The 22977-nt window shown below is 47.9% G+C and overlaps 1 protein-coding gene across 2 annotated transcripts in view; it reads left to right on the top strand.

Moving 5' to 3' along the window:
- TDRD7 (tudor domain containing 7) overlaps window positions 1-22977 on the top strand; it is a 2843905-nt gene that overhangs the window by 1914016 nt on the left and 906912 nt on the right. For both annotated transcript variants that reach the window (XM_069630367.1, XM_069630366.1), the window contains one exon: window positions 18977-19111. In XM_069630367.1, the coding sequence (XP_069486468.1) occupies window positions 18977-19111 (135 nt within the window). The remainder of the gene's footprint in view (window positions 1-18976; window positions 19112-22977) is intronic.

Below are 22977 nucleotides of genomic sequence, written 5' to 3'. Positions count from 1 at the left end.
CTATTTACCTCGAGTCATTCGATCCGTACTCGATGGCTTCCTCGTCGGAACGGACAACTCCTCGATCCGGCTTCAAAAAATGCCGAGATTGTGGGAAAAAGATGTCGCTGACTGACCCTCACAGAGTTTGTCTGTGGTGTTTGGGAGCTGAACACCATTGTTCGGAATGCGAGGACTGTATGTCCATGACAGCTAAGGCCCTGAAGGAACATAGGGGGAAGCTGGAGAAAGGTAAGACTTTTAAAGCTTCTTCTTCGTCGACAAAGTCGAGACACTCGTCTCCTCGTCACCATTCGCGCTCCAGGTCTCGGAGTGGGTCTCATCACTCCTCGAGATCGAAACACTCGAAGAGGAGACGTCGAAGATCCCCTTCTCCGTCTTCCTCTTCCTCTGTTTCGCCAAAAAGTATCCCTTGCCCCACGAAACATAGTTCCCGGGCTGAATGGGAGGAATTCCGCAAAAATATGAGCGTCTTCGAGAAAGCGGCCTCGACCCCCTCGAAGACTGCCGAGAGCGATGCTCTGGTCGAAAGACCCGAAGGTCAAAAACGCCGCGAGTCGCAGTACCCGGCGAAGGAAACCTCTCGAGCGCGTCTCGAACCCTCAAGTAGGTCTATGACCTCCAAACCTTCCTCGAAGGTTCCGTCGACACCGTCGACGAGGGTTCCGTCGACGCCAAGGTCGATGTCTTTGACGCCGTTGTCGAAGGGCCCTTCGACACACGGGTCTGTCGACTCAACGCCAGCTTCGACACCGGCGTCGACGCCAAGAAAAGTCACGGTTACGACACACCCAGTGACTATCCCCAGGTCCTCGACGTCGATGGCTTCGAGATTGTCGAGTAGAATTCCAATTCTGTCGAGGTCTTCGAGGCCTCCGCCTTTGTTTTCGACGCCACGTTCGAAGCCTTCGACGTCGGCGTTGACGACATCGACGTTTCCGAGGCCGATAATGACAAGTTCGGCACCCTCGCCTTGGAAATGGGATTTACTCCCTTTATGAGTTCAGAAAAATTGAGAACTATGTCCTCAATTTCGGAAGAGGGTGAATTGTCTGAACAGGAAGACACATTTGAGTTGCAGGGACCTGTAACCCCAATTAGAGAGGAATTTTCCTCTGAAGAACGCAGGTTAAAGGATCTTCATGATTCCTTACATGAGGCAAGTGGGTTAGACACTTCCCCTGAGGTGGAGTTTGCTAGGCCAGACCCGGGGGAGCATGCTGAAACCCCCTATAGAGCCTTAATGGCCAGGATCACAGAGTTCATGGGGTGGTCTGCACCTTCACAATCTTTCCAACAAGATGACCTCACGGATATTCTTGACAAAGGCCCACAGGAGGATCCTCTGGTGCCTTTTCATAAAGCTCTTCAGAGGAAGATCATGACAAACTGGGAAACCCCAGATGTCGTACCAGCAGTAAATAAAAAACTGTCTACAAAGTACAGGGTATCTTCTACAGACCCAGAGTTTTTGTCTAAACACCCATCCCCAGAAAGTCTGGTGGTACAGGCAGCATCCTCTACCGATGTCAAGACGGCTTATCCTACCGTCCCACAGGACAGGGACGATAAAAAATATGATGCTATGGCAAAGAAAGTCTTTTCAGCATGTAGCATGGCGTTAAAATCTGTTAATGCTACTTGCACCCTTGCTAGGTTCAGCCATACACTTTGGGAGTGTGCTTCTACAGCGGCTGACTGCATCCCGGAGGGAGAAGAAAGGGATGCGTTCCTGAATATTATACAGGACGGTAAAGACGCTATGTGCGAATCCCTCCAGACGGGCATTGATTCGGCTGACAGTATCAGCAGAGCAATGGCGGCAAGTACATCAACCAGGAGATTCGCTTGGTTGAGAAAGTCTGGTTTTGCCCCAGATGTGCAAGCCAGGCTCTTGAACATGCCATTCGATGGCCCTTCTTTGTTCGGGAAAAAGGCGGATGACAGTTTAGAGAAACTGCAAACTTCAAAAGCAGCAGCAAAATCCCTAGGAGCTGCAATCCGTCAGACTCCCTTTTGTCCCACAGGAACCTCTGCGAGGGGCAAGTCCTTTCGCTTCTACTCCGCATTCGGAAGAGGTAGAGGACGACCGGCTCAAAGGGGACAAAGAAGAACTACCCGAGGTGGACGGGGTAGATATTCAAAAGCCGCAGCAACAGCAGGTGCCTCTTTACCATCGGCATCTGCATCAGCTGCCCCAAAACCACTCTGAGGACTTCCCTCACAGGACACCTGTAGGAGGCAGGTTGACTCAACATCTGGCGGTATGGCAGGCTATCACGTCAGATGCTTGGGCATTGGAAACAGTTGCCCAAGGTTACTGCCTGCCTTTCCTACGTATACCTCAGAGTCATCCACCGGGGATCAGCTCTCAGAAAGCTCCAGATCCGCTTCTCTTGCAGGAAATTTTGGACCTGCTAGTGAAAGGTGCCATAGAACCGGTACCTGTAGCGAAGAGGAACAAGGGCTGGTACTCCCCTTACTTTCTCATTCCAAAGAAAGACGGAGGACTGAGACCCATCTTGGACTTGCGAGAATTGAACAAATTCCTCAGAAAAGACAAATTCAAGATGGTCACTCTTTCTCAGATCCTCCAGGCCCTTCAGTTCCAGGACTGGTTGGTATCTCTGGACCTTCAGGACGCTTATTTCCATGTGCCTATCCATCTCAAACACAGGAAATACCTGAGGTTCGCAATTGGAAACTCTCACTATCAATTTCGAGTGCTGCCATTTGGGCTGACCTCCGCCCCGAGGGTCTTCACCAAGTTAATGTCGGTAGTGGCTGCAAGTCTAAGGAGGGAAGGGATTCACGTCTACCCCTACCTGGACGATTGGTTGATCAGGGCTGTTTCTTCGGAACAAGCTCAGATCCAGCTAAATCACGTGTGCCACTTCCTTCACAGACTGGGCTTCTCCCTCAATTTAAAGAAGTCACAAATGATACCATCGCAGAGACTCCAGTTCATAGGAGCGATCCTGGACACTTCCCTGGGAAAAGCCTCGCCACCAGAGGTGAGGGCTCAAGATATTCTACAGATGGTTACCAAGTTCCAACATGCCCAACGTCTCGCAGCCTTCGACTTTTTGAGGTTGCTAGGCCTCATGGCATCCTGCATTTTCCTAGTGCCAGAGGCTTGCCTGAGAATGAGATCCCTCCAGTGGGCACTGAGGACTCAGTGGTCACAATTCTCAGGGAGAATGACAGATCTTCTTCAGGTTCCTGGCAGGGTGGCTCGAGACCTTCAGTGGTGGGCCTGTCAGGAGAACATTCTGAAAGAGAACAGTTTTGGCAACCCTGGCCGGAGATAACAGTAGTCACGGATGCCTCACTCACGGGGTGGGGAGCCCACGCCAACGACTTGACCATCAGCGGTCGTTGGTCTCCATCAGAGTCCAGACTACATATAAACCTGTTAGAGCTGAGAGCCATCAGACTTGCGCTGAAGGCGTTCCTGCCAGCTGTACAAGGGAAGAACGTCCTGATAATGACGAACAACACGGTGGCCATGCATTACCTCAACAAAAGAGGAGGCGTAGGATCACTACCCCTGTGCAGAGAGGCGATGCAGCTCTGGTTTTGGGCAATCCAAGAAGGAATCTCTCTATCGGTAGTTCACCTAGCCGGAGAGAAGAACTTGACAGCGGACGCTCTGAGCAGGCAGAACACAGTCTCCCACGAGTGGGAGCTAGCTCAGGAAGTCCTTCAAGAGATCTTCGCCCTTTGGGGAACCCCTCAGGTAGATCTGTTCGCCACCAGCCTAAACAGGAAATGCGACCTGTTCTGCTCAAGGGAATTTCCCCCGAGAGGAGCTCTGGGAGACGCGTTCATAGTGGACTGGGAGTTTCCGCTTCTGTACGCGTTCCCACCGGTCCCTGTCATTCCTCAAATGATCAGGTGGTTGAGAAGATTCCGGCGAACCATGATCCTAATTGCCCCGGATTGGGCCAGGAGAACGTGGTACCCGGACCTTCTAGACTTGTCCATCTGCCCTCTAATTCGACTTCCACTCAGAGAGAACCTACTCTCACAGAAAGGAGGTCAGGTTCTCCATCCAGACATCAAAACCCTCAACCTTCACGCTTGGCTTCTGAAAGGCTGAGGTACAAGGATTGGGACCTCCCTGATGATGTTATGGAGGTGTTGCTTTCGGCAAGGAGGCCAGCAACAAAGTCTTTATACCGCTGCCGTTGGAACAGATTTTGCAGCTGGTGTAGAGAACAGAATATCGACCCTTTTTCATGTGGTACACCAATGGTTTTGTCCTTCCTACTATATTTGGCAAATTCAGGCCTTCAAGTTGGCACCATTAAGGGCTATCTCGCAGCGCTATCCATCTTTAAGCGCACTGCGGAAGAACCATCCTATTTCAAATTACCCTTGGTAATTCAGTTTCTAAAGGGGTTAACCAATGTTTATCCCCCCAAGACCATTCCAAGTTCCCCTATGGGATTTAAACTTAGTACTAACTTTCCTGATGGGCACACCTTTCGAACCTCTCCATTCTTGTTCGTTAAGATTCCTTACCCTTAAAACTGTTTTATTAATAGCACTTACATCTGCTAGAAGGGTGAGCGAATTACAAGCTCTTTCTTGTAAACCCCCTCACACAATATTTCACAAAGACAAAGTTGTCCTGCAAGTGAAGCCTAATTTCCTCCCAAAGGTGGTTTCTGAATTCCATATCACTCAGAAGATTACCCTACCATCTTTCTATCCTCCTCCTCACCTGGGGAAAGAGGAAGAGAGGTTACACAGGCTAGACCCTAGGAGGGCTTTAAGTTTTTACATCAGTAGACTAGCCAGGATAAGACAGGCAGACCAGCTGTTTGTAGGTTACGCAGGTCACAAGCTGGGGTTACCAATAACTAAGCAGACCATTTCCAGATGGATCATTCTAGCCATTCTGGAATGTTATAAACTGGCAGGGAAAGAGCCCCCTCAAAACCTTAGGGCTCATTCGAACAGAGGTATTGCAGCTTCATCGGCCCTCAAAAGAGGCGTGCCGGTTAAAGACATCTGTGCGGCCGCTACATGGTCGTCTGTCCATACCTTTACACGTTTTTACAATTTGGATTCCTCCTCCAGTCAAGAGACTAGGTTTGGAAGGGCTGTACTGCATTCTATTCATCAATAGAAGACAGCGTGAATTAAGTACTCCCTCCTCCGATAATAGAATACTGCTATGGGAGCCTATCTAAGATGAGGAATACGTCGGAGGACACAATCCCTTCGAAGAACAAGTTACTTCTTACCTTGTAACGTTCTTTCGACGGGATGTTCCTCCGACGTATTCCTCATCGACCCTCCCATCCATCCCCGCAATTCTACTTCCCTTGTTGTTGCAGCTTACGCTCCTTCAGGGTGATTAGTTTAGTCCAGAAAGTATTATTGTGGGCTACGAAACGGAACGGAGCAACGGACGCTGCGCGCATCCTTTATATGCAGGATGACGTCGACGTCGATACGGCGGCTGTCGAGGGACATCGACTCAGAGGACGTCGACGCGCAGCGCCCTCTAGAGAGAAAAAATTTTCCGAGGCCAGCAGAGCTGGAAGGAGATATCTAATATGAGGAATACGTCGGAGCAACATCCCGTCGAAAGAACGTTACAAGGTAAGAAGTAACTTGTTCTTCTGTCACGTAGGCAAGGTCACATGGTGATGTAACTGTGGAGAATAGTTGTATTGTCTACCGAAGGACAAGCCAGAAAGGGAATCGGAGCGCTCTGCAGGTGCAGTGATAAGGGGTACTGGGAACGAAAGCGAGGAGAGTGGTTGTTTTTTTTTCCGCTTCTAGCTGGAATATTCCACTCTTTGCTCTTCGTGCTTATTATCTGCTCTTTGGCTGAGGGCAGTCTGGTAACACTGAGGGGCGGGGAACGAAAGTATCCCCATAAAGAGAAGAGCTTTTCCTCTTGGGAGCTCAGTTAGAATTTTGACCCTGGGTGATGCAGTCTCGCTGAGAGGGAGGATGCTCCGCTCCAGACCCTGTTAGTACGAGTGATCTCTCTGCCTACCTGGTCTGGGACTAAGCAGTGTTGTGGTGGCCGAGATGAAGGTGTGTTCTGCAACTATCCTAACAGTGATGCTCTTTTTCTATGTTATTTATAACTGGCTATGTGTTTATTTTTTCCTTTATGTATGTTATGAATGAATAATGGGCCTATAATAAGCCATTTATATTATCATTATAACAAGCGTTTTATGTGTCATTCTTTGCCTACCTGAGTCCAATAGCTGATTTTGCAAGAGTCCGGGGGAATGGGTGGGGGCGTAAGTATGAGGTCTCCCCACGTGGCCAAGATAAAGCAAAACAATTGGCGCTGTGAGCAGGGTCTTTGTGCTGACATTGTTGCCAAAGATCCCTGTCAATTTGATATACGCAAAAGATATTGGACTCGGAGAGGCAATAGTTTGGAAAGTGAATAGTGTGTTGTGAGGTATTAACGATCGGGACGTGAAAGATTCATTGGGTAAAATGAGTTACCTATTTAGGAAAAAAGGAAGCTCCGCAGGTGGAGCCTGTCATGAGGTGACTATTCTAGGGTGGACTAAGAGTCTGTAAGACAAAGTTGCACAGACTTGGGCATGTGGTGTGGGCTTGAGCGAGGAATGGGAAACTAGTATAGGAGAGGCAGGTCCGGCTGAAGTGGTGGACTGTCTGCAACAGGTGCTGGTGGAAAAAGGGAAGGAGTGCTAGGCTCAAGGTAGGAGGGACTGGATTTGGTTACATGCCTTCTAAAAAATACATCAGCAGAATGTGAAAAAAGATCAGGCCCCCGCAAAACAACTTGAATTGATGCAGCAGCTCCAGATTAAATTGTATCATGATAAAGCAGACAAATATCAAGCGGTAGCCGAGCAAGCTGCTGTGAGGGTTGCTCATAATAAATACAGAAAGAGACAAGGGAGAGTGAATTCCCGTAAAGTAGCAACTGTGATAGCTACCGCAAGGGTGGATTAGGATCCTGATCATTGGGATGGAGATGTATTCGATAGTACTAGTACCGAGAGTGGTTCAGAGCCAGAGGTGTTACCCAAGTCGGAACCTGGCCGTAAAGAGGTAATTTTTAAACCTGTGAAATGTAGAAGGATGGGTCGTAATCCCAATAATCACGTAGGAGGAATAGTGGATATGACCACACTCTGGGTTTATTCACAGCAAGAAATTGGGGAAATCGTTAAACGATTAAAGCGGAGGGCTGGAGAACCCTTGCTGGCCTGGATGGTCAGGTTATTTGATGGAGGAGCGGCGGGTTTCCACGTAGAAGCGACAGATTCTGCCAGGTTTCTACACTTGACGCAGGAAATCCAGTTTATTTTGACATCTTTTTATTGCCATTTGTTTAACAACATTACAACGTTTCCAGTAATCATTATCATTGTTTCAGTGCAATTTACACATTAAATTATGGTCACTTAATAAGATAATACCAATGTAACAGTCACAGCCAACAAAAGGCATAACCTAAAAAAACTCAGAAAGAAAAACAACAAAATCAAAAAGAAATTCCTTTTGGGATGGGTTTCAGCTCGTATAACAGTATTGCATGCTGTGAGTGGGTTTGTGGGTAGCTACACTTAATGCTATTCTCCCCCTGCTCTGACAACCAATACTTCTATTTTGGCTGCCACTCGTCGCTGGGCGGTGGTTTGGGAACATCTATTGAACCCGTTAAGTTAAGCGCTATATTCTGAAGTGGATCTCCGCTCTAAGGGGTGCAACATGTCCCAGACCAGTGCTTTCCAAGACTCATATGCAGCATTGACTGGTGCCTCTTGCCCTCCTAGCGCACTGCCCCAAACTTAGGTCTCAGTTTCCAGAACTCAAAGTCCCTGCGCCAGTGCATATACTGTGTGCCACCAGCAGACTTCCAGGCCATGTCAATGCACCTCTTAGCTAGGATACATGGCATGTCCATGAATCTCACTGCATGCTTAGATTTGCTGTTTCTTGAGTATGCGCCCAGTAGGCACTGACCTGGGGTCCAGTCCTGCTTAATAAGTCCAGCACTCTTGCAGGCTTGCTCAAGTCTCGCCCAAAAACGTTGCACTTTCACGCAGCCCCAAAACATATGTATTAAGTCCGCACTCAAACCACCACACCACGGACATGCTGATTGAGCCTTGTCGCTAAACTTGGCCACTTTTCACGGTGTCATGTAGGTATGGTACAGCACATTTAGTTGGATTTGCCTAAAGCGAGAGTTTCTGGACACCTCCCTAGGATAACTCAGCATATTGTCCCATTCTCTTTCCCCAAGTTCCACCCGAGGTCCCGCTCCCACCTGGCCTTCAGTTCAGTGCTTTTAGGGTTTGGCCCCTCAACTAAGATACTATACAGTCTAGACACTAGTTTCCAGCCATCTTACAAGGTATACATCGGGGTCCAAAGTGGTGTCACCTCTGACTCCTCAGGCCATTTCAACCATTTCTGTTTTGCCACTGCTCTCACTCTTAAGTACCACAAGAACTGACCTTTGGGTAACTACGCCTGTTCGGTTAGGGACTCCATTTCCTTAAATATACCTTTGCATACAGGTCTCCTCAGGTTCAAAGCCCCCAGCCCTCCCAGAGCCTCGCCACTGTAAGGTCCTTCATATTCTTGCAGACATCTGCTGCTATAGGCACCGCAGGTGAGTATGAGCTGTCCAACCTGAGGAGCTTGTGTGTTCTATGCCACACGATGCAGGCCAGGCTTACTAGTGCAGGCACACTGCGCAAATAACTCAATGGTAGCCATAGAATCTGCTTCAAGCGTGCAGGGGCCACCAATTGCTGTAGCAACAGTGTTTCCGAGATTCTACGTGTAGGCCCTCCTCGAGAGGCCGATGGGGAGAGGTTCAAATGACTTTGTTACAATTGGCGGCCCAAGGATGTAACCGCAAGTATCCTGTCGCCTCAGATAGGCCGACCAGGAGAAGAAATGGTATACGTTAAGAGACTATTCAAAGAGTGAGGGAACATGCCATGAAAGCGGAAATTCATCTAGATGCTCCCAAGCATATGGGGTTAGTAGCGTTGTTTGTTTCAGCCAGAAATACCATTATTTGAACTGCCCCACCGGCATATAAGAATGTCATAATGACCCTATTGGTGGGAATGACTGGTAAAATAACGGATGAGGTGGTGGATGCTATTAGGTAATTGGTGGATCTAGGAGAATGGGAAAAGACAGAGGAACGACCCCAAGATCGTGAGAGGGAGGGGCGAAGTGAAAGATCCACTACTGGGAAGAGGTTTGATAGCCAAGATTCTCGCGTATCCAGAAAGGATATGTTTTTAGCTTTGCTGAAAGACAGCATGCCGAGGGGAATATTCATGGGATTGAGACTCAGGAAATGTATCAATTGTACAAAAAGCAGGGTCTAGAAGGAGCATTATGAACAAGTGAAGCAGCAAAAAGTTCTTAAGCAGAACAGGGAGGAGGATCCTTTTGTACCACCTACAGAGGAGAGAGCCGATGAGTCCCCAAAATCCCAGCCAATTTATGCTGGCCAGAGGAAAATGGTGAGTGCGATGGTGGAAATGGAACCTAAACACATGCACTCAAAATACAAATAGGATGATGGTCAAACTCTGGTAACAACTGCCCAAATGAAGGTAGACAGACTGCCTCACGTAAAAGTAAAATTATTTTGGCAGTCAGGAAACATACAGGAGGTGAACGCCTTAATTGTTATGGGAGCAGAGGCCACATTGATAAATGGAAATCCTTCAAGGGACTACATTTCACGATCACAGGTTTAGGGGGCAAAGAGACCCCTGCCGTCCAGACGAAAATCAATATGAAAATTGGAAGTTTGAGAAGGGACACTTATCAGGTTTTAGTTGTCCCGATCCCCGAATACATTATCAGATTTCACATTCTAGAAGGGTTGATGTTCAAATTAGGAGTCAACTTGATCAGTTTGGGGTAGATCCGTTCACTTGCACCCCCGTGGTGGTAGGACAATTGAAGATGCTCTCGCTGCAGGTTCCGATAGCCACCAAAATAGTGTCCCTGAAACAATATCGAATCCCCGGGGGGCAGAAGGAGGTTTCAGAAACCATTAAAGGGCATGTGGAAGCCGGTGTGTTGCGTCCCGTGTCCACGGCTTGGAACAATCCAATCTGGCCTGTTAAGAAGCCGGACGGGAGCTACAGGATGACTGTTGATTATCGTGAGTTGAACAAACCTACTCCTCCACTAATGCTGGCAGTCCATGATGCAGTGACTTTGATTGAAAATGTACAGAAATTTGAGGGAACATGGTATGCAGTGTTAGACTTGGCTAATGCTTTCTTCACCGTACCGATTGCTGATGAATGTCAGGAGCAGTTTGCATTTTCCTGGAATGGGAGACCGTATACGTTCCAACATTTACCAATGGGCTATATGCATAGTCCAACAATCTGCCACCAGCTAGTGGCAGAACATTTGGACACAATCCCATGTAAGCAGGCTGTGCAGATCGTACACAACATTGACGATATATTGATCCAAGCGAAGGATGAGCATAGCGTGCAAGTGCACCTAGATCTTATTATGGACGGTTTACGAAAGGAAGGATGGTAAATTAACGAGACTAAAACCCAAGGTCCGGCAGAGACATTGTTTTTTCTGGCAATCCAGTGGCATAGTGGACATCGCGAAATGGTGCCGAAAGCTAAACAAAAGATCCTTGAGTTTTCAACTCTCAGGACTAAAGAACAAGCACAACAGTTTATTGGGCTGTTCGGATTCTGGAGAGAACATATACCACACTTGGGGCAGATGTTGGCGCCCCTTCCCAAAGTAACACGCAAGACATTCAATTTTGAATGAGGTGAGGAGCAAGATAAGGTGTTCCAATTAGCCAAAGACACCTTTCAGAAAGTACTTGATTTATGGCCGTTATGGGACGGAGAGGTGGAACTAAACTTATCTGTACAAGATGCATATGCCAATTAGAGTTTGTAGCAAAAACAGGACAGGAAGCGGGTGCCCTTATGGTCTTGGAGTTGGAAGTTGCCTGAAGCTGGTGACAGATATACTCAGTTTGAGGAGCAATTGTTAGCCTGTTATTGGGCACTTGTGGATACAGAACAGATTACGGTGGGTCATGATGTATTGATCCGAGCGGAAATACCAATCATGCAATGGGTATTGAACTCCCCTAAAACACATTGGATTGGGCACGCACAAGAGGCTACTATTATCAAATGGAAATGCTACATTCAAGATCGTGCCAAGACAGGAAAGGGTGTAGAAGCAAAATTACACGAACAAGTGGCAGGGGTTCCGTTAGTAGACCTGGAACCCAAGGGGAAGGTGACGATTGGTGAATCTCCAGTTAAATGGGGAATCCCATATGGAGAGTTATCAGATGAACAAATTGAACATGCCTGGTTTACTGATTGTTCAGCCAAATATGTGTGAATTGCGCGATATTGGCAAGCTGTATCTTATAATTCCAAATTGAAAAAGGTGTTAACCACATCTGGGAAAGGGAAGAATAGCCAATTTGCAGAATTGTATGCCGTATATCAAGCTTTGAAACAGGAGACACCCGGGAGTTGTTACATTTATACAGACTCATAGTCCATTGCAAATGGATTGGTGGTGGTGCTGCCTACTTGGCAGAAAAATGGATGGAAGATTCATGCTAAAGAAGTATGGGGGAAAGAATTGTGGCAAGACATTGCTGAGATGCTAATGCATACTACAGTAACTGTATCACATAGATGCACATTGTGCAACAGATTCATTAGAACTGTGGTTCAAATCTATTGCAGACGAACATGAAAACATTTCGATCATGGACGCGAGGGCTGAGGAAGATGATTTGGAAGGAATTGCTAAATAGGCCCACCAGAGAGTGGACATCTCGGAGAGAAGGCTACTATCAGGTGTGCACAAGACAGGGGAATCAGCATTCCGTTAGAGATTGTGAAAACAATAATTCTACAATGCCCCATGTGTCAACATCAGAAGCAAAGATATATTCCACATATAATTCACGGCACGTTGAAGCAGGGTAAATTGCCTGGACAGATTTGGCAGATCAATTATTTCGGTCCCATGCCCATTAGCAGAGGATGTCAATATGCGTGTACTATTGTGGACACCTATTCTGGTTACTTAATGGTATTGCCATACAAAAGAGCCACTCGGTTGAATACGATTAAATTATTAGATCAAGTGGCTGTGTATTATGGTATTTCCATAATACACAATGGGTCCCATTTTAAGGGAAAGTTAGTTTGAGATTATTGTCAGGAAAAAGGAATTGAATGGATCTTTCATGTCTCCTATCACCCTGAGGCTTCAGGGTTAATTGAGAGAATGAATGGCTTGTTGACAGAACAGTTGCGCAAAACTGTTGAGGGTACCATGAAAGGGTGGTGAGAACATGTGTTAGATGTCGTTCAAATACTTAACAACCATCCCATTGCGAACGGTGAGACGCCATTAATGCGCATGTTAAGACCAGCCTTACAATTCAGAATCAATAAAGCAGTGGAAACTCTGTTCTATTCGGAAATGTCTCCTGGAGCGTTGGCTCCTTTTCGTGCCACTCCTGAGTCTGCTGGGGTGGATTTTCATGCAAGGAAAGAAATCCGACTTTAACCCACAGAGGCATTGTTGTGATTGATATGGGAATTGGGGTGCAAATTCCATCTGAACATATGGGATTAACTGCCCCTAGATCTGTACTAGCCCTGAAAGGCATTCAAGTGTTGGGAGGGATCGATTATCAGGGAGAAATTAAGGTTATCATCCTAAACCGTGGAGAGAATTTGTTGCCTGTACACAAGGGAGATCGAGTGTCCCAATTGATATTAGTGCCTGTAAAATTATCAACAGTGAGGAAGGGAGAGCCACCCACAATATTAACTATACTTGGGGACAAGGGTTTTGGCTCGTCAAATGCAAGGGTTCCGGGTGCCAAGGTATGGGTCAAAAAACCAAATGGTCTGCCAGTTCCTGCGGATGTAAGTGAAGCAGGGGAAGATCAAGCGGTTCTTGTGATGGAACCTGGGAAAAGGAAATGGACTCATATTCCCGCTGACAAATGTTATTTACGTGAGTGATGTACTCCGCTGATCACTTGTTTTTGAATTCTGATTTTAGTTCATGTGTATGCTGAGCGCCTGTGTTGAGGCACAGTGGAGTGTTTTCGGGAGGGTCCGGGGACATGCTGGAGGAAAAGTGGCAAGGGTCTCCATTCTGCCGATGGAGTCGGGGATTTGGATCAAGACTAACACGCCTGTTACCACTTTTGAGCCTGATGATGCATCTATTGCGGCATATCGCAGTGCCTTGAGGAAACGGCGAGGACAAAAGCATAAGGCCTTGCTTGCCCCTTTCTGCACTTTCTATGTCCGCGGTACAAAAGAACTATCCCGCCCTCGTCGGGCAAACTGAGAATATATGGGATTACCTGGCTCAGCAGGTACTAAAGATTTCGTATTTCTCTATGTCGGATGTGCATGACCCCCCAACTTTGGTCTCCACCTGCCTAGTGGCGATACCGACACCTGTCCCGGTGCTGCAGCATTTGTTCGGGGTCTTGCATAAGGATTCTTTGGTGGAGAATTCTGATGTACCGAGTTCCTTTTCAGTGTATGAATATTGTAAATTCTGTGCGGACATAGACCGCAAATGGAGAAATATGACAACCATTATTACTCTCAATATTGCTCCTGCTGATGTCTGCTATCAAATGACTTGTGATCTGAAATTTGTTGGCAAATGCCAACAACTGATTTTAAACCAATATGGGGATAAAACGTGTTTTGATCGGCGCTTGTGTGCTCGACAGGAATCTGTTTGTATTGATGTTTCTAACAATATATGGTGTAATTTTACTGTACTAACTGCCAGCCACCTGCTCGGTTATTCTCTGTGGGAACCAAACCTATTAATATATTCCTGCTAATATTTCAGGTGGTCCTTGTACTTTAAACATGCCTTGGCTTAATGCTGGTCCCCTTACACCCTACTGTTCAGCGGTCTACGCGATCCGCCTCTTACACCGCCCTATTACTTGATTGTAATTCTGATGTCCATTTGTTGTCTGAAACTGAAGTGTTAGCGTTGGCTGTTTCCTTAGTTGGGATTTGGGGCCTGGCAGCTGGGGGTGTATAAAACCATGATTAAGTTAGCTTGCCTGGTAGTTGGGCTTAATGAAACTTTGCAGGCTTTGACTGAGCTATTTAGATAAGAATGTTAGGAAGGCTATTTTACAAAATAGGGCAGCTATTGATTATCTGTTTTTAAAACATAATTTAGGGTGTAACGTTGTAGAAGGGATGAGTTGTTTTGACTTGGAAGATCGTTCCCGTTCCATTGAGGATCATATTAATGAGGTGAGGAGTCTAGTTGCCGGAGTGACACAAGATAAGGATGGGGACTGGTGGGGTCAAATGTTTTCCTGGATTCCTGAGGCATTGCGTTCGGTTTTGGTTTGGGTGTTTGGTATTTTTGCCGTCTTAGTTTGTTGTTGTATTTCGTGTATTCCGATTTGTGGCGTTTTTTCCACAGGTTCTGGGAACCTCTTTTTTGCCCGTTGGGTTATGGTAGTTGATTGCCTATGGGGTGGAGTGTAGTGTGTGTACCGAAATGAGCCAAAAAGCATGGAGCCGATGCGCGGCCATCTTGCACGTTCACTTCCATTTACTGCAATTAAACCACAATAAAAGTCTAGGTTTTCGTGGGCTTGGCAAGTAAACATGCATTTTGAATGGATTGTGTCCTTCCACGTATTCTTTATCTTTGATAAATCCACTTCCAGCTTGCTGGCCTCAGAAAAAAAATGTTCACAGTAGAGGGTGCTGCGCGTCGACGTCCCACAAGTCGGTGTCCCTCGAAGGCCTCCGTATCGGCGCCGACATCACCATGGGTATAAATAGTCTCGCGTAGCGTCCGTTGCTCTGTTCCGTTTTTCTGCGCTTCATAAGCCTCGGAGGCGCAACGCTCGGTTCTTCAGTAAACTTTTTAAAAAACTTCTAAAATCTTCATCCAGATCCGATGGCATCTTCGTCCGCTTCATCGACGCCACGATCCGGCTTAAAAAATATTCGAGATTGTGGAAAAAAGATGTAATTAACAGATCCTCACAGGATCTGTTTGTGGTGCCTGGGATCAGAGCACCAGTGTTCGGAATGTGAGGATTATATGTCTATGACGGCAAAAGCCTTGAAGGAGCGTAGGGGGAAGCTGGAAAAGGGTAAGACCGTTTAATCCTCTACCCCTTTGAAATTGTCCTCTGTTGAGTCGAGACATTCGTCTCCTCATCATCGAAAGAAAAATTCCAGCTCGAGATCTCGAAGTGGTTCTCACCACTCATCTGGATCGAGACATTCTAAGAAGAGGCGTCATAGATCTCCTTCCTCTTCATCCTCTAATTCTCCAGAAAGGGTCACCTGCCCCAATAAACACAGCTCTCCAGCTAAGTGGGAGGAATTTCGCAAAAAAAAATGCGTAGGGTCTTTGATAACGCGGCCTTGTCCCCCTCGGAGATACCTGGAGGGGATACCCTGGGTGAAAGACTAGAACAAGTTACACAAAGGGCCAACCAATACAGTGATTCAAATATACACTTACTCAAGGTTTCTTGGTAAAAGCATATACATGTATTTACTCAGTCAGTTAGAAAACATTACACTAGCATAAGCAGCTCAATATCACACACTAATAAACCACAAAAATACAACCAGTGAACAAGTTTAGCTCCAATGAAGCAGGCAGGGCAAAGGGTTTGTTATCTACAACCAGCAATTCTTCTCATAGGCCTGGGCCAAAGTCAATGGTTCAGAGTCTTTGAATAGGATAGCACAGTTCTGGTAGTAACGGTTAAGTCTTTGCCACGGAGTTTAGAAGAATTTGGCTAGGCGAAAACTTTGACGAATGTTTAGGGAAGGGCAAGCCTTCGAAGTTGAGGAAAGTTTGACGCACTTTCACCATGGCCAAAAAGATTTCCGGACTGCGTTTGCACAGTACCTTGTTAATGAAGAAAGCTATAGCTGAGGCAGTTGTTCCTGGCAGTTCAAGCAGATCTCGCTGTTCCTGAGCTTCAATCGTGCGGACAAGGACGACGTTGGGAGGTTCCTGCACTGCTCAGGGAAGAGTCCAAAAGCTGTAGCAAGGCGTTGGTTTAAAGTGTTTCCTGTAAGCAGAGTACTGCCAATCAACTCTTACGAAACATGTTCACCGTAAGAGACCTTTTGTGTGGGGAGACCAGCCCTTTCACATTGAGCGTCGCTAACTTCCAATTAGCCACACCCCTGTTGCCTTACCCGCCCGCATCCCTTGTCCTCGGTATGGGTTACTCCAATATTCAGTTGTGACGAAACAAAGCATGCAGTCCCCCCTGTCCTCCTGCCTGCCTCCTCCCCCTCCTCTCCCATCCCAGCCCTCAGTGTCGGCTTCCCCTTTTCCCCCCCTCTCTATTTTCTGCTCTTCCTCTACCCTCCACCCCCAGCCCCTCCCAACCACCCCTCCCCATCCGTGGCGTTCAGCCGCCAGTAACCATCATCTCGGGCAACTTGGCTGAACCTCCAGGATAACAGCCCCAGGCCACATCCCTCTAAATCAACAAACTTTTCCAGCCCTTTGGAAATTTCTCAACTGCACCCCCGCCTCTCCCTCACTCCTTCATTGTGGCCCGGAGCCACTCTCCCACCCCTCAACTGGTCTTCCCCTTTACTCCTTCAAACTATTCGAACTATAACAACAACTAGAGATCTCTTTCCCCTCCAACTCGCCTCCTTCCCACCTCCCCCGCCTACCAACCAAACTGATAGCCCTGCACCCCTGACCTGTGGGCTCGGGGCCACACCACCCCAGAAAAACAGAGATCACCCGACATTAGATCTTGTCCCCTTCAGGTCGTCTCTTGTCTGGATGGCGGAGTGCTCAGCTTCCGAATTCCTGACACCCTGCATTTTACGCCTCCCATGCTCTGTCATTGGGCCACCGGGTTTCGCCCCCCAGCTGTCCCTTCCTCTGCTTCTCCACCATTGCCTTCGATTGGGGTCTCACAAGCTTCTCTGTGGCACGTATGTCCTCCTCTTTTAATAGGTGGAGTCACCTAGTCAAGGGGCCACATCTTTCATCTCATCAAGGTCTGGGCTGAGAGGTCTTGGAATATCGCCACTGTGAAGCCCTCGTATTCGATCGCTCCCATCCGTCTTGCCTTTTACAGGATGTCCGCCTTGTCCCTGTAATAATTCAGCCTTGCCAGCACTGTGCAGGGACCTTCTTTTCCCTCCCCCTGCACTGTGTACCCGATCCAGGGCTACTCGCCTACTTTCCTTTGTTCCAGAACCATTCCTATGATATCCTGGGTTTTCCATATTCCCTCCTTTTTCTTCAGTTCAAAGAAACTGAAGTTATTGCGCCACTGTCTATTTTCGATATCGTCCACCTTCAGTCCCAATTCCACTTCTTTCCTTCAATATCCCGAAGACGTGTCTCCATCTGGGACTCTCAACACCCCTGAGGAGGTTTGGTTCGCTTCCACTCGATCCATCTTTCTTCCAGTGTCAATACCTTCGCTGTCAGGCCTGCCACCTTAGCTCCAATGTCTGTCCTCATTCCTCGTATTTCCTTCAGCATCATCTGGATGTTATTTTGTATGGCCTCTATCTCGGTGGGGCAGGACCCACCATTGACAGTCTTGTACGCCATGTCGCTGCTGTGACCGCTACTCAGATACTGGTACTTTGCAAGTGTCTGTCTCCAACTCATCTACCAGGATTAACCCTTCTGCTGCGTTGCTTGTCCTCACTATGCCGTTTGTACCTCCACTTGTTGGTCCTTCCGTGGAGGCTCTCACTTTGCCTCCCCTGCAGTCCACCTGGGGGGGCTTCTCCTCCTCCACTCCACTCTCCACCACACTGGTGTCTGGACCACTCCCCTCTCGCCTGCACCACTCCACTAACTATGTTCCGCCGCCCCTCCTGGGAGGTGCCGCGTCCACTACTTTGCCTGTCCCCTCCTTTGCATTGTGGTGTTGCCTGGGCTCCCCCTCACTGGGCTAGCCCGCAATCCTCCCCAGAACTTGGGTCCTGGGCCTGCCTCCCCGGCTCCTCCTCCTCGTGGGGTGCTCGGCTGAAGGCACTTTCTGCCCCTCCAGCTGCTCCGCTTAACCCTCCTGGGGTCCTCCGTTGGCTCTCACTCTCTTCTGGGGGTCTTGCTGCTCCCCTTCCTTATGTCCTCGGTCTCCCCTTGGCATTGTCTCCAACCCCCCCCCCCCCCCCCCCAACTGCTCACCTTCTGCACTGCACAGCTTAGGATTGCTCTCCAGGGAGAAGGGGGAGGTGGGGGGAGGTGGTGGAAGCCCGGGCCGATGTTCAGCAACTAGGCGGTTGAGCGCTGTTTCCGTTCCTCTTCTCCCCCTGCTCACTGGCACTTCAGCGTCCCTCTAGTTGGGGTTTGGAGGGTAGGAGGAGGATAGCCTCTTCTGTGTTGTCCTCACCCTGGGCCGGGGCCCGCTCCCCGGTGTCCCTCACTTCGCTCGCCTGGGTCTCCTTCGTTATTTGACCCGGGTGCTTCTCACTCCGCAGGGCTTGGCGCTCCTCCGCACCTCAGGGACCGGACTTGCACGGTTCCCGAGCTATGCGCTCCGCTACCACTCCACTTTCTCTCGGGGCAGGAGCCGGAACTCTACAGCCAGGCTGCCATCTTGCCCTTGCCCCTTGGTGGCCTTCGAGATGAATGCTTTTTATCGCAAAATAACGCATACACAGCCCTCAACAAGGTATGTGGTTGGGTGATCAAATGGTGCCTAATTGAATAATAATTGGACTACATCACATGTCTGTTGGGTCAGCATGCTGCAATAACATCAATTTATGTAGGGTTAATTGTATGGCATAAATTGTGCATACATTTAAATGAAAACATTTACATCTATTTGCTCCAAGAAGTGATGCTAGTTTTTTAGGTGTAATCGGAGCATTAACAGGAATGCAGAAAGTATTAATTGACAGTTCCTTTTTTTCAGGTCGATGCCTTATATACAAATGTGAGAGTGACAAATGTTTGTTCAGATGGAACATTTTTCTGTCAGGTACCTTCAGTAGGTCTGGCAAAGCTACGTGATAGTCTGCAACAAATAGAAAACTACTTTCGGTGTAAGGTAAGTGGACTTTTTAAGGCATTAATATATTATGACACTATTGTTACATGATATTTAGTAAGAGACAGATCTGTTTTTTCTAGAGTACTTTGACTGAAGCAGTTATGTTTGCAGCCACTTTTTGTATTAAAATATTTTATTAACATTTTCACATATTATAAAATTAAGAAATTCTCATTCAAGATCAAATTAGCAACAAAAAGACATTCTGAACATATTAACCACATTTATCTTAGCCCTCATCTGTAGCTGTAGATTAATCCTAGTACCCAGTCATTCCAGTCAATAAGCCTGTTGAATGTGTAAAGCAAAGTTATGGTAAGCCACTGTATAGTGTATCCCATGTTCCATATTGACATCTTAATAAATCGCCTCTGCTTAAGAACAGCATGAACAGCCTCCTAGACCAGTTGCAATCCTTATTTGAACCTTGAACGTAATTCAGAAAATAATTCCAAGAAGAAACTTGCTGCTTCATCAAATAAATGTACAAGTTAATTTCTTAGCCATCAGGAGCTTTCATATCAGGCATTCAAATATTGAATGAAGGAATGAGGAGACTTCCATTTGGCTTCTTTGACTCTAATCACAAATAGCACTTTTGTGAAAAATTCCAAATGCCACCCTCCTGTTGGGTTAGAAATACCTTCACTGCCTCCCAATTGAAACATTTCACAAGCAACCGTTCTTCTCAGTAGTGTAACAGCTTAGGACAAGTTCATGTGATAAAAAGGTAGGTACTAACTGTGACGAACCATCAGATGGTATCACTTCTCCCCAGAGGGGAGCCCCTTTTCATGAGGCCAGGGAGGTGTGGCCGCTACCCAGTAGTCTCTAATGCATTTTTCACACAAGCGGGTGGTGACTCCCACATTGGTCATTGATGGGAATGTTATTGAGCGAGTGCATAGCTATAAGTATCTAGGAGTCTTTGGACTTGAAGTTATCAGTATGAAGGATCTTTCCTGGCTTAAAGTGCTTGAAGGAAAATTTTGAAGGATAATGTTGGGCCTGGGGCCTAGTGTCCCAATGGAAATTATTCACCTGGAGTTAGGCCTTATTTCTCTTTCCGCTATGGTAATTAAAAGGAGAAGCCTTCTTTTTTTAAAGGCATGCAAGGCACCCGTTTGCCCAGTGTTAAACCTACTGGGCCAACAACTGCTGACTACAAAATTGGAATCTTTGCCCTCCCTTGTATATGTGTACTTTGTAAACATGTGCTGGAAGCCTGTTTGGGAGGATAGCTTACAAGAACTGATTAGTAAAGCTGTTGGTAAACTTCTTGCTCAACTCACTAGCTATTGCACCACAGTGGATCAACTTAATAATGATAGGATATGATATGATGAGGCATTTATAATGCGCCTGTACACAAGTGTTTCAAGGCGCGACGAGGCAAGGGAGGGGAAACAGAGGCAAGATGGAGACAATGATCCTACTAGGCCGGTGACATTGAGATCGCGCAAGTGCAGTGGAGAAAGGAAGGGGAAAAGTGCAGGGGGAAAGGGGAGGGGCCAGTGTATTACAGAAGATAGCAGTAAAATAAATGCAATACATGAAAGTGCAGCCAGCTGGTGGCATGTGCAAGGGTAAGTGCAGACACCAGGTGTCAAGTGCTAGTAGGGATACAGAAACAGTTCCAGAGTGCAGGGTTGCCAGGGAGGCAGTGCAGGTGTGCAACTGGTGGGGTGGGGGGGGGACGCCTGGTCCCGAGATTCGAGGGTAGCCGGGTAACCAGTGCAGTTTCAGATTCAGTCCGGAGAGCAGCAGGGGAGAGGAGGAGAGAAAGCAGAAGCAAAGAGGAAGGTCTTGAGGTGCTTCCGGACCCAGAGATGGTTCTCCTCAAGTTTCAGAGAGGCACGGAGGCTGTTCCAGAAGGAGGCCCCAGCAGAACAAAGAGATCTACCACCAACTCGCTGCTTGGAGGATCGACTGACCCTGAGGGAGTTGGAGGCGGATGAGCGAAGAGCTCGAGAAGGAAGCTATTTAGGAAGAGAGAATTGAGGGTATAAAGGTCCCAGGCCCCAGAAGGTCTGGTGGACAATGCCGAGAGTTTTGAACTTAATCCTCGCTGCCACTGGGTGCCAGTGCAGAGATTTCAGTCCTGGAGAGATACGATCCCTGGGCTTGAAGCCAAGGACAAGTCTCGCATTCCTGTTTTGGATGAGTTGCAGAGGGCGTAGAGTAGAGGCAGGCAGATTTAGAAAGAGGCTAGTCCGGCCTAGAGAGAACCAGAGCTCTGGAGACAGTGAGCTTCTGGGGGAAGGAGAGGAAAGGAAGAATACATCTGAGGAGGTGCAGCTGGTAGTGAGACTTCTTAGAGACGTCAGAAATGTGAGGAGAGAAGGAAAGTGTGGAGTCGAAGATGACACCAAGGTTTTTAGCCTCACAGTTGGGAAAAGGAATAGGGCCAAGAGAGGCTGGCCAGAGAGGGACGGGAAAGGAGGCAGTAGGTGTGACGATGAGGAGAATCTCGGTCTTAATGGCATTGAGGCAGAGATCATTGGCCGCACACCACTCCTGGATGGTGGACAGTCAGTCAGAGATGAGAGGAGAAGAGGTGGCTGAAGGGAGCCTGAAAATAAGCAGAGTGTCATCCGCATAGCACTGAAAGTTGGGGCAGAGAGCAGCAATGCGGTGGGCAAGAAGTGCCAGGTATTGGTTGAACAGCCAGGGAGAAAGGTTAGACCCCTGGGGAACACCACAGGTAGAGATAGAGGAGAGGAAGAACCCAAGTTGGACCTGGTAGGGTAAATCAGAGAGGAAGGATGTCAGCCAAGCCAGTGCTTGATCGGTGATACCCAGGTTATCACGGAGACGGTTGAGCAGGATGGCATGGTTGACCGTGTGAAAGACAGAAGAGAGATCAAGTAAGATAAGGACACAGGGGGTGCTGGAATCGAGGTTGGAGAGTAGGTCTTCACGGATGTTCAGGAGAGCAGTTTCTGTGCTTCTGGCAGCTCTGAAGCCAGACTGATGGTCATGGAGAGTGAAGATTAAGCTGGGAGATGGCCAGCTTTTCCAGGAGTTTGCTCATGAAAGGAGTGATGGAGATTGGGTGATAGTTAGCCAGGCAGGAAGGGTCGGCAGAGGGTTTCTTAAGAAGAGGGTGCACAAGGGAGTGCTTCAGGGGGGAGGGGAAGACTCCAGTGGCGAAGGAGTGGTTGCAGAAATCAGCCGCAGCAGGAGCCAGGGTGTCGATGTGGTCCTTGATGGTTGTGAAGGAACATGGGTGAACCTGTTTTGACAAGACTTTCATAGATTGGACTTGTCTAGAAGCCTTGTCTGAGGAGAACAGGAGAAAGGCAGAGAAGGAGGGAGGAGAGGTGGCCGAACAAGGGCCAGAGGAAGAGCAGGGAGTAGAGGGAGGAGGAGAGGAAGAGCGAGAGGACAGGATGTCCTGAGGTTTAGAGATGAAATGAGAAGCCAGCGCCATGCCTAGGGCCTGGGAGGGAACAGGAGAGGTAGAGACTGCAGCAGGATTGGCCAGCTCCTTGCAGATTTTAAAGAGTTCACCCGAGTTGTTAGATGCCGCAGAGACGCGGGCTCTCTTCTTGGTGCGGACAGAGAGCCGGTATTGCCTTTGGAGCAGGCGGCAGGCCAGTTTGACAGAGGATGTACCAGAAGCACGCAATTTGCTTTCGGCCACCCTGCACTTGCGTTTAAGGGTGACAAGGTCTGAGTCGTACCAAGGGCTTCAAGCGTATTCTCATGACAGGGGCAAGAACATCAAGATTATCAGATCTAGCAGAATGGAGCATGGAAAGGGCTTTGTCAGGGTGTGAGCCTGGGGGGTGTGTGAGAAAGTGGCGATGAAAGCCTCAACTGACACATACTTCATGGGTCGGATAACGGAGAAGGTAAGT

The sequence above is a fragment of the Ambystoma mexicanum genome, chromosome 6q, assembly GCF_040938575.1.
Source record: "Ambystoma mexicanum isolate Mex_15411 chromosome 6q, UKY_AmexF1_1, whole genome shotgun sequence".
Lineage (NCBI taxonomy): Eukaryota > Metazoa > Chordata > Amphibia > Caudata > Ambystomatidae > Ambystoma > Ambystoma mexicanum.
The sequence above is the reverse complement of the archived record's forward strand: the minus strand, read 5'-3'. Positions and strand labels throughout refer to the sequence as shown.